Source organism: Heterodontus francisci, chromosome 14, assembly GCF_036365525.1.
Source record: "Heterodontus francisci isolate sHetFra1 chromosome 14, sHetFra1.hap1, whole genome shotgun sequence".
NCBI classification, from domain to species: domain Eukaryota; kingdom Metazoa; phylum Chordata; class Chondrichthyes; order Heterodontiformes; family Heterodontidae; genus Heterodontus; species Heterodontus francisci.
Genome location: NC_090384.1, coordinates 51801369 through 51817136, shown reverse-complemented (window position 1 = coordinate 51817136; position 15768 = coordinate 51801369). Strand labels below are relative to the sequence as shown.

Here is a 15768-nt window from a genome sequence, read left to right as displayed (position 1 = left end):
ATTCAAATGTACGTTATGATACTGAACCACACAGATTAGAAAGATTCACAATATATCCCAAGTTAGTCATTCTTAGCTGAACTGGATATTGAGATGTTACAATTGCTCAACCTTCCAAGGGCTAGGGAGGGGTTTCTTGTTTTGATCAGTGACCACTGGCTCTTACTGTAAAGTGCATGCAAGTAAGCACCAGGTAAAGCAGGATCAGAATAGGGCATGTGGCCCCTACCTCAGGTTTCATGACTCTGGTTCACTCATTAAAAAAAAGTCACCTGATTGCAGTGCCCGAAGTGCTGCCAAAGTTCTTAGAATGAAAATGAATCACTACCTGAGGATAGAATGAAAGAAATGTTGGATGAAAATTTCAGTACTGGTCAGATGTCTATTCCCTGGAGTAAGAGGAGATTTTTCATAGTGCTTCCTGTTCAAAATAATATTCCTCATTGACATAAACTGGGCCATGTTTTACAACAGAATCTTATTTGAAGCATGAAAGATTATACATGAAATAAAACTGCACTGGGAAAAATGGTGCAACAACACAGCACAAACCTCATTTTACAGTGTCCTGCCAGAGGAACCCAACAAGCAGTAAAATTTTGGACCCAACTCAAACAATCCACACAAAGCATTCCTGATTCAAAAATAAATCATCATTCTTTAACAATGCAAGTATAAATGTGTATATTGCATAAAATGCTTGGGAGTTACAAGGATCTTAATTTAATGAGTTCATATATAGTTCATGCACTGATCCAACTTTGCTATCATGTTTTATAACCTGGATCGGATTACAGTTTTTCAGATGGTAGTCATGTTATCATCAACAAAAACAGCGATAGAACTCTCAGCTCATTGTGTTTGCATTCTCCTTGCCCATCTGTACAGGCAGAAGCTAGGTGAATGCATGTGCAAAATGTTTGCTTGTATTTGTATCATTGATTTGTTTGAAACCTTTTGCATTGTTTTGAGGTAATTATTCAATATATATTCAGTGAATTAAAACATTAAATTTAAGAGCCTTTCAAGCAATGAGTAACTTTTGGGGTGCAGTGACTGAATAATCTACTTAGTATGTCACACATCTACAGCCCCTTTTGTGAAATGTTAATTTTAGCCATCAGATTGTAGTATTGTTTGTTGTAAGACAATTGTATATAGAAGTGTACTCTAGAGCACTCGTTCAAACTGTAACTATTGTACAAGAAACCACAATCCTTTTATTCATAAAATAATAGTAATGAGCTTCCCATTTTTCTCTTTTTGATAGGACAATAAAGTCTGTTGACACATTCTATGATGATCACACTTATGATCACAAACTGCGTCCACCTGGACTGACCTTCTGAGGGTAAGTGCTGCTCTCTGCAGAAGTTAAAACATTCCAGTGGGTGTCAGTAACCTTAAAAACACAGCACTAAACATCACTAAGTTGCCAGCCATGAACCAGTTTCCCGCAAATTAACTAAATTGGAGACTGTGGGTACCAGAGAAAAATTCTGGTCACCAGATATGCTGGTCAGTATACAGAGTTGATTTTCTTTACTCCACAAAGACTCCCAGAATTTTCTTCAGAAAGTAAATAGAGAATGATTGATAACTGAAGGGAGCTAAAGGCTGGATTGACTGATTCAAGAAGTTAATATAGAACATAATAGATAGGAAGTAGCTACAGGTCAGCACCTAATTGAGGTATTTAGAAATAAAAACAAAAAGTGCTGGAAATACTCAGCAGGTCTGACATGTTGATGACCTTCCAGTTCTGATGAAAGGCCATCGACCTAAAACATTAACTCTGTTCTCTCTCCCCAGATGCTGCCAGACCTTTTGAGTATTTCCAGCACTTGCTGTTTTTATTTCAGATTTCCAGCATCCACAGTATTTTGCTTTTATTTGAGGGGTTTAGATGATTTATACATACAGAATAATGGATACCTGGGAGTCAGAAACAGGCTGGAATGTAATCAAGATGTTCATATACTTTAAATATAGAAGAATGTACACTTTACTACTGCTTAAAATCATGGCCAAAACCTTTCCAAGGATGACGATGTGACAAAAATTTGAATTTTTGTCTTTGATTTTATATTTTTTAAAACAGTTATGGTTAAATATTAAGGTTGTGAGCAATCTGATTTAACCTTAGAAAACAGTCAAGGTGGGTGATGGAGGTGCTGCCAAGGGAATAAAGTTTGAGCCAGGGTCCAGAGACAATTCCTTCAGTTTTTCCCAATGTTAGCTGAAGGAAATTGCAGTTCATCCAAGATTGGCTGACAGGCAAGCAATCTGATTGCACAGAGTGAGTGATGGAATCAAGAGAGGTGATGGAGAGGTAGAGCTGAGTATTATCAGCATACTTTTTTTGAATTCTGTTCTTGGGATGTGAGCATTGCTGGCAAGGCTAGCATTTATTGCCTTTGAGAAGGTAGTGGTGAGCTGCTGCCTTGAAGTGTTGCAGTCCATGTGGTGAAGGTACAATGCTGTTAGGGAGGACGTTCCAAGATTTTGACCCAGCGACAGTGAAGGACTGGTGATATAGTTCCAAGTCAGGATGTTGTGTGACTTGGAGGGGAACTTGCAGGTGGTTGGGATTGAAGACCACAGGTAAAACAGCTTTAAAAACTACCTTCCTTCAGCGAAATAGAGAAAGCTTTAATAAAAAAAATTAAATCACTCAAGCATGAACAGCCTTTGTTCACGCAGCCACAGTTTAAAATCCCATGAAACCACTCAAGGGTGAAGAATTGTCTAGTGAACGGCTGTATAAACAAAATCTAGCAGAGAGAAAAAGAGCATTTGAAATGCCTATTGCACAGCTGTGCAAACAGAGAGACTAGAGTGCTGGAAGCTAGATAAACAGACAAGTACTGCTAAACACCTTCTGCTGTCAATCAAAGCAGCCAAGAGTTTTTTTTAAAGGGAAAGCAGTACAGAGTCATAGAACCAGTCTTAAAGCAGGTTTTAAGCAAAAGAACAGAATAAATATGGATAATGTATTTCCCAGTATGAACTGAAAGGCCAGGAATATCCTATCCAAGTTCTAACTTTTCAAACAGAGAATGTAGATATGCTTCACTGACCAAGTAATTGCAGAACCAGAAAAACTGGCTGTAAAAATACTAATAGCAATTGGGAATGAGGGATTACACAGAGTCAATATCTCAGGCTTATCTGAAGAGGACCAGAAAGATCCATGAAAAATATAGAAAGTTCTCAAAGATCAGCTCCAATTAAGAGTACATTTTCAAATTCACCACCTGGAATTGATGTCCTACAGGCAACAGCCACAGGGATCAATAGACTAGTTCATCAGTAGCTGCCATACTAAGGGCAATGAATGTGACTTCTCAGAAACTGAGCTGTCAGACTGAATATTGGAGCTGGTGATTGTATCAGCACCCATTAAAACATTTCAGAAAGACCTGTCGAGGAAAAAGAAAGGTCACAGTATTGATACACTGCTAGAAGATGTGAGGAATTATGAAGTCATTGTAGCTGGACAACAGTACCTGCAAGCACTAGGTGCAGCCAATAGTATTGGTCAAAAGGTCACCAGGTCAAAAAGAGCAAGCACACTGTGTGGTAAGAGTGGTTAGTACCACTCACAGTGTTGTCCTGCATTTCAAGACCTGTGCAAGGCCTGCGGTGCAAAGGGAGACTGGGCCCGCCTATACAGGATTCCTGGCTCCAAAGACGTAGCCAAAAGTCATGTTTGAACACAAGAAAACAGAAAACAGGCGCAATAATATGGCAACAGCAGCAAGGAAAATGCCAGAGACCTATGTAAAGGCAAGCCAAAACATGAGGTCCACAGCAAAACAGACCTGAGACAAGACCAAGAGAGAAGTAATTTTCAGCCAGCAGGCAAACAGGAATTCCACATTGTGAACCTGACACATCATGTTAATGAAGTCAAACAGCTGGAAGCTTTCGCCACTATTAACATCATGTGCCTGAAGAAAGCTGGCAAGCATACACTCAAGGTTAAGGTTGACACTGGTGCCAGTCTGAATCCTCAAAGATATGTACCGGAGTCATTGGAAATCAATGATACAACCGACAACTGCCAAGTTATCTGCATATGATGGGTCACCCATTCCTTGCAGTGATACACAAACAATGCAATGCAACTATGGCAAGTTGACATGGAAACCACAAACATTCTACCTAGTAGACACGAACGGACCAGCAGTCACATGACTACCAGCATGTAAGGACCTCAACATCATAACCATCCATGAGGTCACCAAGGTACTATTTACAGCAGAAGAGACCAAGGGGATATATCCAAGGACCGGAACCCGCTCGCAGACTATGGCTAGCATCAAAGGGTGCAGTCTGGAAACCCAGCAACAGCAGAACTATGCCACGCCTTCACCTCTTCTCTCTAGAGAACCTCCGGCACCATTATGAGATAAAATGGACAGATACCTCCATGAGGTCAAGTCCTCCCCCCCAACAACAAGTCCTTGTCCTTCAGCCCCAAGCCTTCAGATGCGGAGGATGAGGAAAAGCGAAGGACATGCAATGTCCTGAGGAGGCAGAGGAGGAGTGAGTTGAAGCATTGTCTGTTGGATCATCAAGATGAGGTGCCAGAACGCTCTAAGAATGAAAAGGCCTCAAAAGTGGTCATCTTGAGAAAAGCAACAGAGTATGTTAGCAGGCTGAAGGCAGAACAACAGAAACTGAATGCAGAGAGGGAGAAACTTCAGAAAAAACAGCAACAGATGAGGCACAAATTCCCCGAGCAAGAGTTATCAAACCACCCAGATGATATATGGACTTTTGAGCCGATATACTTGTAAATATTATAATCTATATTCCGTGTAAATAATTTTGATGTTATCTAATTTCATGTATTTTTACTTGTAGCATCTGAGACTTATCTTTGGAAAAAAGGGAGATGTTGTATGATTGCCTTTAAGAATGATGTCCCTTTAAGGTCTTAGTATATTAATGAGCTAAGTACCAGGATGCAGTCATGTGACTACAAGCCAGAATCATTTTGCAACTGTAACTCCCAGAGTAAGATTCTGTAAATAGTTAGCTCTGTACTGTATAATAGTTTAAGATCTTCAACATAACTGGGCTCCACGCATCTCATTTATGTTGCATCAGACATCTGAAAAAAGCCTCATTGCAGTGGGTTGGTGGAAGCCAGAGCCCCAGTGATGGAGGGAGTAGGGGGTGGCCATGGAGCACCGGCGCTGTTGCCGCATGGGTGGCCTTTGCCTTCAGAGGGAGCCCCTCTGTGAGCTATGGAGTGCCCATAAAGGAGGGCCCACCCTCTCCCAGAGTGCACTGGAAGGCTGCCAGGTTTCACTAGGCAGTCTCCCCATGCCATGGTGGGCCGTCCCAAAGTGGGCAAAATGCCTGCAGAAGTAGGAAGTGGTCCTTAATTGACCACTTAAGTGGCTCAATTGGCTATCTGATGGGTGGTCAAGCTGCCAACTTTCCCACTGCTGGCAATATGGCATGGTGGCAAAAGACGTTTGGCTCGCCACCTGACCCCTGACCCTGCCACTTTGCCAGCCTTCCCACTTTCTAGCCCGGAAAATTCAGCCCAAGATATGTCCATATACCAGCATCTGCTGTCCATAAAAATGGGTCCAAAAGTTATGATTTAAAATTGTTGAACTCGTTGTTGAGTTCAGAAGGCTGTAAAGTAATCGAAAGATGACGTGTTGGTCCTCAAATTTCTGTTGTACTTCATTGGAACAGTGTAGGAGGCCAAGAGAGGCCAGAGTGGCAGTGGAGCCAAAAGTTACAATGGCAAGTGACTTGGGGTGCTCAGCAAAGCAATCACCTAAACTTTATTTGGTCTCGCCAGTGTAGAGGAGACCATTTTGTGAGCGGCAAAAACAGTATACTGAATTGAAATTGCTGATTCACCCTGAAGGAGTATTTGGAGCCCTGGATGGTGGGAAGGGAAGAGATAAAGGGCAGGTGCTGCATCTCCCAATTGCATGGGAAGGTGCTGTGTGAAGAGGAGTGAGTGTTGGGGATGATGAAGAGTGGATCAGAATGTCACAGAGGGAACAATCCCTTCAGAATGTTGGAAAAAAGAAGGGGAAGATGTGTTTGCTGGTGGCATCATGCTGGAGGTGGCAGAAAGGGGCAAGGATGATCCATTGTATGTGGACACTGTGAAGTGGAACGTGAGGACAGGGGGAGCCCTACCATGGCTCTGGGAGAGCGTGCGAGGGGTGAGAGCCACAGTGTAAGCAATGGGATGGACACAGTCGAGGGCCCTGTCAACTGCACAGGAGGGGTATCCTCAGTTGAGAAAAAAGTAAGATATTGCGCCAGTGTAAGGCAAGCTTCAGTCTTTATTTTCTGCTATTCAAAATTAAACTTGCTATCTGCTCTTTCATTTTCTTTCCTTTTAAGTCAATCTTCCAGAAAGTTTTATTTTTCTCATCCAAAGGTTTATATCCAATTTAGAAATAATTTACAGCCAGCAATTACTCTGTAAATTCTGCCTGGGGTTTGTACTGTTATTATTCTTCTGTTCTCCATTTCATAAATACTGACCCTTGATTTCTTTGCTTTATTGCAAATTGGGACTTTTTTCTGTCAAATTCCACTATGTTCATACATCTAAATTTACCAGAAATTTACATTTACCACATTTACCATAAATGTTGTTCAACAGAATTAAGTTTTGCAAAATTGCTGGCAACTTTGGGTTACAGAAAATTCATCACCCAATAACCTTACATTTTTTGCTGTAGCTTCAACAGAGCTACATTGAAGTTCTTTTGAAGGTAGATTCACTCTGGACTGCTGTAAGTCAGCTCAAAATAGTTAAGAATGGGTCCAAATCCTGCCTGCAAGATTGGCTAATAGCATTCACTTCTCAGTTGCATAGTTCTTCATGACACCAGGTGCAGAGTCAAAACAGGTTTTGATAGAACACTAGTGATGGGTGGGTATAACAGCATGTAAGTCACATTTAAAGAGTTAGGATCAATTTAAGGGGAGATCATTAAAAGGGGGACAAACATATAGGAAGCCTTTGGAGACTCTCAAAAAGCATATCAACCCATTAGCAGCCTTCACTTAGGCAGAAGGGACAGGGGATTATGAATGGCAAGCAAAAATGGAATGAAGGAAATTCAAGATATGGGCATGAATCTGCAGACAAGAAAAGGAAACAGCCTAGCAACTGATGTTCTGTTTTACATCTGCATGTAATTGAGGATGGATGCCCTCTCTGACACTCCCTGGTGCCATCCCCATAATTCAACATTACAGCAGACCCGCAAGGGGGTACAACCTTCATGCCAAGTTGACCATGAATGTTCTTCTGTGCACAACCTCCATACTGAATGCTACACATAGATGGCCTTGAAGCAGATGGTGCAGCTTTACACTTGCTTCTCTGCTGACCCTGGGAAGACAGATCCACATGGTGTTTGCTAGGTAATGTGCCAGATCCTGCCGATCTGGTTGGTGGCATCTTAGCAGATGAAACTTAGGTATTACGCACTGTGAATAGGGTGCTTCTGAAGAGCTATCCAAAATTACAGTTAGTAAGGCATTTACTTATCAGAGTGATGCCATGGAGGAAGGGCAGCTTTCATTAATTACAGGAGTCTCCAGTTGGACTGTGCGTGCCAAAGTGAGGCAATTTCACCTCTCTCTGTGTATGTAGATATGCGGGTACTAGCAGGAGGGCATGAAGTATTGCTCAAGCAGCCTGAACTGGTTGGCATTCCTCCACAGATCCTTCTTTTCCTTCAAATATGTCAACTCAGAGAATTCCCTTTGGGAAACCAATCAATATCAGTGAAGGAAGCAGGAGGCAAAATAATAATTTAAAAAATAAGGACACAAAGAGACATGTGAGCTGAAGCACCAGCAGGAAAATAAAACAAAAATTGACCCTATAAGGATCACCATCTCAATCCGTGGAGGACCTGCTGTCCAATTCTATACCATATAATTTTAAATTGCATAATTAGAGATTCAAATATGTTTTATTTCCTTTCCTGACTAGTAAATAAAAACACCAAAATCAGGATGCACAAGAAAGTAAATAAAATATGCACTTGTATTATATGATTTCTTATGGCAAGTGCTTTGTTATAGCTTACATCTGTTTAGAAATTATTGTTTTCACTGAGTTGGAAATACTCAATGCAAATTTGCTGCACTCAGGCTACATATCACACTGCATACAGCAAATGCAGAATCACTTACATTGTTAAGTTGCAAATTATTTGTCTTACCGTTATGCAGCTCCACAACGGGTAGTTTGTGTTCTATCTAAGGTCTAAGACATAAAGGTTTTCGACCTCACATCGGAGTTTACCATCAAGAAGATGTGTTTCCAACTCTCCTATTTGCTTATATGGTCAATGTATTTTTTAGCTGAGATATTCAGGTGAGGTATTAAATAAAATGTAAAAGCTGCCAACATGAGACAACTGCGCTGAGTTTTCAAGATGTTAAGGGAGTCAGAGATTAGGGATAATGGGCAGATACTCTAATTGGTACGACGTGACTGGTGGCATCCTGCAAGGATCTGTGCTGGGGCCTCAACTAGTCACCATATTTACGAATAACTTAGTTGATGGGATAGACAGTCATATATCCAAATTTGCCGATAACACAAAAAAGGTGGAATTGTAAGATGTGTAGATGGAAACATATAATGACAAAACGAAATTGATAGGTTAAGTGACTGGGCAAAACTGTAACAAACCGCTTTCAATATAAATAAATGTGAAATCATCCACTTTGGACCTGAAAAGGATAGAACAGGGTACTTTCTAAATGATGAAAAACTGGAAACAGTGGAGGTCCAGGTGCATAGATCATTAAAATAGGTACAGAAAATAATCAAAAAAGCTAATGGAATGCTGGCCTTTATATCTAGAGTGTAGAATTCATGCGACAGCTATACAAAGTCCTGGTTAGACCACACCTGGAGTACTGTGAGCATTTCTGGGCACCATACTTTAGGAAGGATATATTGGCCTTGGAGGGAGTGCAGCTTAGATTTACCAGAATGATACCTGGACTCCAAGGGTTAAATTATGAGGAGAGATTACACAAACTATGGTTGTATTCCCTGGAATTTATAAAATTAAGGGATGATTTAACCAGCATTTTAAGATATTAAGGGCAACGTGTAGGTTGGGGAATCTAGGACTAGAGGGCATACTCTAAAAATTAGAGTCCAAACTATCAAGAGTGAATTTAGGAAAAATCTCTACAAACAAAGGGTGGTAGAAGTTTGATCCTCTCTTCCACAAATGACAATTGATGCTAGAGCAATTATTAATTTTAATTCTGAGATCGATAGATTTTTGTCAACCAAAGGCTTTAAGGGATCTGGGGCAATAGCGGGTATATGGAGTTAGGTCACAGATCAGTTATGATTTCCTTGAATGGAGAACAGGTTTGAGGGGCTAAATGGCCTACTCCTGTTCCTATGTTCCGACACACTTTCCATCAGGAGAAAAGGATATACAAAATCCAAGTATCATGTCCAGTAAAGGCATGTCCTGTTCATAACTTTAAACATGGACTGTATCCAGCATAGATTCTTCTGGAACTGAATGTTCCTTTTTTTAAATGAACCACAATTAACATTAAAATTCTGCAATAAGATGGTTGCCAAAGGTCAGGTCACGTTTGCAATTGAATGACCATGGGTGCCTCCCTTGAATGGCATACCAAGACAAAACCATTAATGGAATTCATACCTCCTATTGTTTGTGGTCCTATCCAAAACTCACTATCTATGGACTCCTAGTCTCACCTGGCTGAATTTTATGCAGGAGGTGGGGCTCCCTGCGCCAGGCTGAAAAGACAAGGGGAACGCTGCCACTGCATTTTGTCTGAACCCCGGAGTGATCCTCTGGTCTTTTTGGGTCACGGTTGAAGCAGGCCAGACCCCGGTCCCTTTAAACACTTAATAGGGACGGAAATCACGCCCCCAGGAGCTGCTGGTCAATCACAGGACTGGCAGCTCAACAGTATTGGAAGGTACCACTGGGAGCGGTGGCCACTGCTGTTACTGCAGGAGGCCTGCAGTGGCGAAGATGAAGGAGACCCTGGGATGCAGGTAAGTTGTGTTGGGGTCCCCGGGGCTGGTCTGCAAAGACCCAGCGAGGGGACGGGTGTGGGTTGGGTGTTTGGTCTGGGGAGGGGGTCCCAGGGGTGCAGTGTTTCCTGAGATAAGGGGAGGTCCTCTGTGGGCCACAAATTGCCCACGAAGGAAGGAACCCCCCAAGCCCACAGGGAGGGTGCCTCATTTTCCAAGGTGCTCTCCCTACGTGGCAGAGGCCCCCCCCCCCCCCCACTCCTCCCCACTGCTGGTAAGGTCCCAGTGGTGGCAGGAGAAGGCCCTTAATTGACTCAGTAGACCACTTAAGGGCCTTAATTGGCTTTGGGTGGGAAGGCTGATGTTGGCCTAACCCGCTCCCGGGAGAGTTGGGTCTGGAAAAACCACCGCCGGATTCCACGGCGGCCACTGCCGCACCAATTCTCTGGCCCGATACCTCCCCCCCCACCCCCCACCATGGAAGCCAACAAAATCCAGCCCACTGTCTCTGAGCTCAAAATTTAACAAAGAGAGCTGTAAGAAACCAGTTAAATCATAAGTAGGTGTTAATAGCCACCATCCATCCCCCATTGTGCAGTCATGGCTTCAAACTTCAGATCATTCTGAGTGGACAATATTGATCAGGTAGTCACATGGTCAAAACTAAACACAGATAACATATCGTATTACTCCAAGCACCAGGGAGAAAATTGGTTAATCTGCAAACCACCAGCTGCAGAGAAAGCAGAAAAAAGTCAGAACCATTGTGCCTTAAAAGAACTGGAAGCTGTAACATCTTAAGTCTCCAAGCCTGTTCCTTTTCAAATCCACCACTACTGAAAACTGACCTCCCGGTAATGAGACTACAAGCAACTAAATTCATGACCTATTGAAAATCGACCTCTTCGAGAGACATCGGCAACAACTTCAGTATATGACTCCGGCTATCAAATCCAGCTAACTACATTTCAGGAGTAAAAATGCCTTCTTTACCGAGCCTGCAACTCATACCTTTTCCACAAGTCGAGCCAGACCACCTGACTTACGAACTATTCCTTTGTTTGTAATTAGTAAGAGTGCACTATCCTTTTTAACAGCTTTCTTTTGTGTCTGTGAAAGAATGGTGAGTGAGTGACGTAGCTTTAGACTTTAGGGGTGAACTTGTGAATAAAGTAATTCTCTTTATTTAAACCCACCAAAAGTGTACTGCTGGTTATTCAAATTGGCCATACACTCAGGGGTTAAAAAGCACACACCTCTTCCTTGTCAAAAACACACTGATTATGGACAGTAAAGGGAAGGGAACTGGGGTTTCAGTTTTCTCTCAATTTTGTCCGTAACACAAGTCAATTTCACGCATGTCACACAGTGCCGCTTGAGAGCAGTTCTGCTGCACCTACTATCAGCTATAACCCTGGGTGAAATGGAGGGACCTGCAAAAAAGGAAGAAAATTATACTTGTGAAATTGAAGAGAAAATTGCCAAAAAGTTCACTTTGGCAGTGTTCATTCTGAGTAATGCTTGTTACCATACGTAACCTGCCATAGAAAAACTACATCAATTAACATGTATTGTTGAAAACTGAATTGTTTTGAGAGTGGGATTATGATATATTAGTCATCTCCACAGTTAAGTAGATGTTTCACTGTTTTAGATTCTTTGAACCATTTTAGAACAAGTGAGGTCTCCTTTATTACAATCTCTACATTCTCAGCTTCTGACAGGCAGTGTGAGTGTCAGGTTCACTCAATATAAGGATGCCCTGGCCTCATATCATTGGACTGAGTCAATGTTTATCCCATTGCTTCACCCCAGCACATTGGAAAGAAATAACAGCATATAAAATTGGAGCATGAAGAGGCCCCACTACCCTACGAGCATGCTCTGCTATTCAATAAGATCATGGTTGACCTTCGAACTCAACTTCACCTTCCCACCCCATCCTTGTATCCCTTGATTCCCTTAGTGCCCAAAAATCGATTGATCTCAGTCTTGAATATACTCAGTGAGTGAGCATTTGTGGTGGATTATAATCCTAGCTCATTTTGGGACTACCCTAAATCAGGCATATTTCTCAGATGAATACTCTCATTTAAAATTGAGAAAGACAAATCTCACAGACATTTGAATGGGTTGGATGAACTGAGCTATCTCTCCCTAAAGGAAAGGAACTAGCTGAGAATATTACTGTCCTCCAGATAGCCTTTTTAACAAGTTTCAGCCAGATCATAATAACCTGGATATTATAAGAGTGTGGGAATTTCTCCTCAGTAATTTACCTTCCCACAAAAGTATATATGGAGATGGGTTCATGAGTTAGCGATACAGAAGACTATGTGAGACAATACAACTTCCAAATTATATAAAAGTTCACTAAAGAACCGAATATGCAATTCACAATTGTGAGGCACTCAATCTCAACTTTAATAGTTCTAGGAAAAGGTAGTATAATCTTGGGCTGAATTTTAAAATCTCGCCACTGAAATCGGGAAATCCTAAGCACGGCAGTTCATTTAAATCGCAGGGGCGGGCCATCCTCCCCTCCCCGTGTCCATCCCCAGCAATGGCATCAGCTGCCCGTGCAGCATTTTAAAGGGCTTTGAGCCCTACCATTAAATTTAAATATTTAAAACACTAGGACATAAACATAAAGACATTTCTGCTGCCTCTCTGCCAACTCGCAATAACAATTAAATTAATTACTTGCCCTCTCCTCCAAAAACACTTAGCTTGTCCTCCTGACCTTCCCTCCCCCAAAAGTGCATAAACTTTAACCTCAAACCCTTCCCACCATCCCCGACACCAATGATGCTACCTTGACCCCAATCCCCGCCCCCCCCCCCCCCACTGAGAAACTTACCTTCTCCCCCCTCCTCACAAGTGTTCCGTCTCATTTCCCCAGACGGGGATCCGAAGGCGCGAGGAAGATCGGAGCGGGAACTCGGGTGGGGACGTTGGTATAATTAATGCATTAATTTACATTTATTTGAATATGCAGATGGGGGTCCGATCGTCAAGTGGCGGGGTTGGGGGGGGGGGGGGGTGGGGATTGGCGCCACAAGGCCTTGCTGCTGCCAGCAATATCGGGCTGGACCCTCCTGGCATCGGGGTGCGTGGCGGGCCTCTCCTGGAGGCATTTGGCATTTTTCAGCCTCCCCGGCCACGAAACCCAGTGTCGGGCGGTCTGTAAAATCCAGCCCCTTGTCTCCAGTGGAGAAGCCAATGTTTAAATCAAAGTATTGTTACAGTATACTATTTAAGAAAGATATCCATCAATTGTTAAAGTAACATTTACCTTAAATCCCAGAGTAGAAGGCTACAGAGTTCAGCGAGATACTTCTGCCCCAGTTAAGGGGAGAACCATCATCGCCTCACCCCAATACTTGTACCTTTACGTGAGACACGTTGGAGTGAGTCCAACAAATCTAAAAATCCACTGTGTGGTTCCAATACTTACATTATTTTCAAGTTGCATAACTAATTTTTTTATGCATATGCATGTTACCTCTTTTGCAAGTAGATTCCTTCCCCCCTTTATTTCCCAAATAAGTCTGTATAACTGTTCATTTCGAGTTAAGATCCATCTTCTTTGATTTATAAGAAGGACTAGGCTAACAGCAAGCTGTAAGTATCTCATAGTGGTCAATATTCCTTAGTCATCTAACTGTGTTTCAAGATTATAATTCAGTTTCTTGGTTTTGGTCAGTTTCATCAACATTTCAGTTGACTGTGGTTTAGGACTGCCTGCATAAGGCCATCTTATCAACTATTAGACTGTGATAGCTTACATAATCGTTTGTAAAACTGTGTTATTAATGTTATACTGTGCAATGAGGTTCGTGACTTTTAGGAGTGAATCCCTCTTATCAGAAGCTGCCTCTATGCTCTAAGATGAGGTAGGGGGTGATGGTGGCATAGTGGTAATGTCACTGAGCGAGTAATCTAGTAGTCTATAGACCCAGGCTAATACCCTGGGACATGGGTTCAAATTCCACTGTGTCAGCTGGTCGAATTTAAATTCAATTAACTAATAAGTTAAATTAATTAATACAAATCTGAAATTGAAAGCTAGTCTCAGTAATGGTGCCATGAAACTATTATTGATTGTCATAAAAATCCATTTGGTTCGCTAATGTCCTTGAGGGAAGAAAATATGTTGTCCTTACCTGGTCTGGCCTACTTGTGACTCCAGACCCACAGCAATGTAGTTGACTCTTAACTGTCCTCTGAAATGGCCGAGCAAGCCAGTCAGTTGTCAAGGACAATTAGGGATGAGCAACAAATGCTGGCCTTGCCAGCAATGCCCACATCCCATGAAAGAATAAAAAAAGCCCTTCAACACAGAGGCATGCCTATGAACTTTTTTAACCTTTTAGGAAGATGAACCCTGCTTTTAATTTTTACTCCCCAATTTGTAGGAAAATAACTTTCTTAACCTTATAATCCCTTATTTTGGCCGGATTCTTTCACACATTCACAGTCCTCTGGGGTAGAGAATCCCAAAGATTCTCCTTCTAAGTGAAGAAATTTCTTCTCACCTCAGTCCTGATATATCCCTTATCCTGAGACTATGGCCCCTAGTCCTAGATTCTCCAGCCAGGGGGAACAGCCTCTCAGCATCTACCCTGTTATACCCTCAAATAATTTTATACATTTCAATGAGATCACGTCTCATTCTTCTAAATACCAGAGATAAAGGCCCATTTTACTCAGTCCCTCTTCATAGGAAAACCCTTGCATCCCAGGAATTAATGTAGTGAAACTCCATTGCATCCTGTCTAAGGCAAGAATATCCTTCCCTAGATAAGGAGACCAAAACTGTACCCTTACTCCATGTGTGTTCTCATAAAGCCCTATTTAATTGCAGCAAGACTTCCTTACTCTTATACTCTAACCTCCTTGCAACAAAGGCTAATGTAACATGTGCTTTCCGAATTGCTTGTACTTGCATTTTAATTTTCTATGATCTGTGTAAAAGGATACCCAAATCCCTTTGAATATCATCAATTATAAGTCTCTCAACTTGAAAAAATATTCTGCTTATCTATTCTTCCTGCCAAAGAGGATAATTTCACATTTTCACACATATATTCCATCTGTCACCTTCTTGCCAATTCACTTAAAAACATAAGAAAAAGAAGCTGGAGTAGGCCATTTGGCCCTTTGAGTCTGCTCTGCTATTCAATAAGATCACGGCTGATCTTCTACCTCAACTCCACCATCCTGCATTATCCCTATATTCCTTACTCCTTTAGTACCCTTTGCAACTTCTTTGCATCCTCCTCACAGCTTACTTTCCCACCTAACTTTGTATCATCAGCAAACTTGCAATCATTACACGCAGTCCCCTCTTCTAATTCATTGATATAGATTGTATATAGCAGAGGCCCAAGCACTGATCTTTGCAGCACTCCAGTAGTTACTACCTGCCAACCTGAAAATGATCCATTTAATCCTATTTTGTTTTTTATCTGTTAATCCAGTAACCAATCTTCAATCCATGCTAATATATTATCCCCAATCCCATGAAGAAAGACTTGCATTTATATATTGTGTTATGAAAGTACTTTAAAAAAATTTTTTTTGAGGACTCGTGTTTCAGAATTGTGGAGATGGATTCAGTGGAGGACTAAAGAGATTCCATGGATGTGTTTTTTTTAAAAAGGGTCACTGGAAGGACACTTCAGATTTTTAAAAATAGAATTACTGGA

The 15768-nt window shown here is 41.7% G+C and overlaps 1 protein-coding gene across 1 annotated transcript in view; it reads left to right on the top strand.

The window, feature by feature from the left end:
- saxo4 (stabilizer of axonemal microtubules 4) overlaps window positions 1-15768 on the top strand; it is a 253673-nt gene that overhangs the window by 215738 nt on the left and 22167 nt on the right. The window contains exon 13 of the mRNA XM_068046860.1: window positions 1271-1351. Within this exon, the coding sequence (XP_067902961.1) occupies window positions 1271-1349 (79 nt within the window). The 3' untranslated portion in view covers window positions 1350-1351. The remainder of the gene's footprint in view (window positions 1-1270; window positions 1352-15768) is intronic.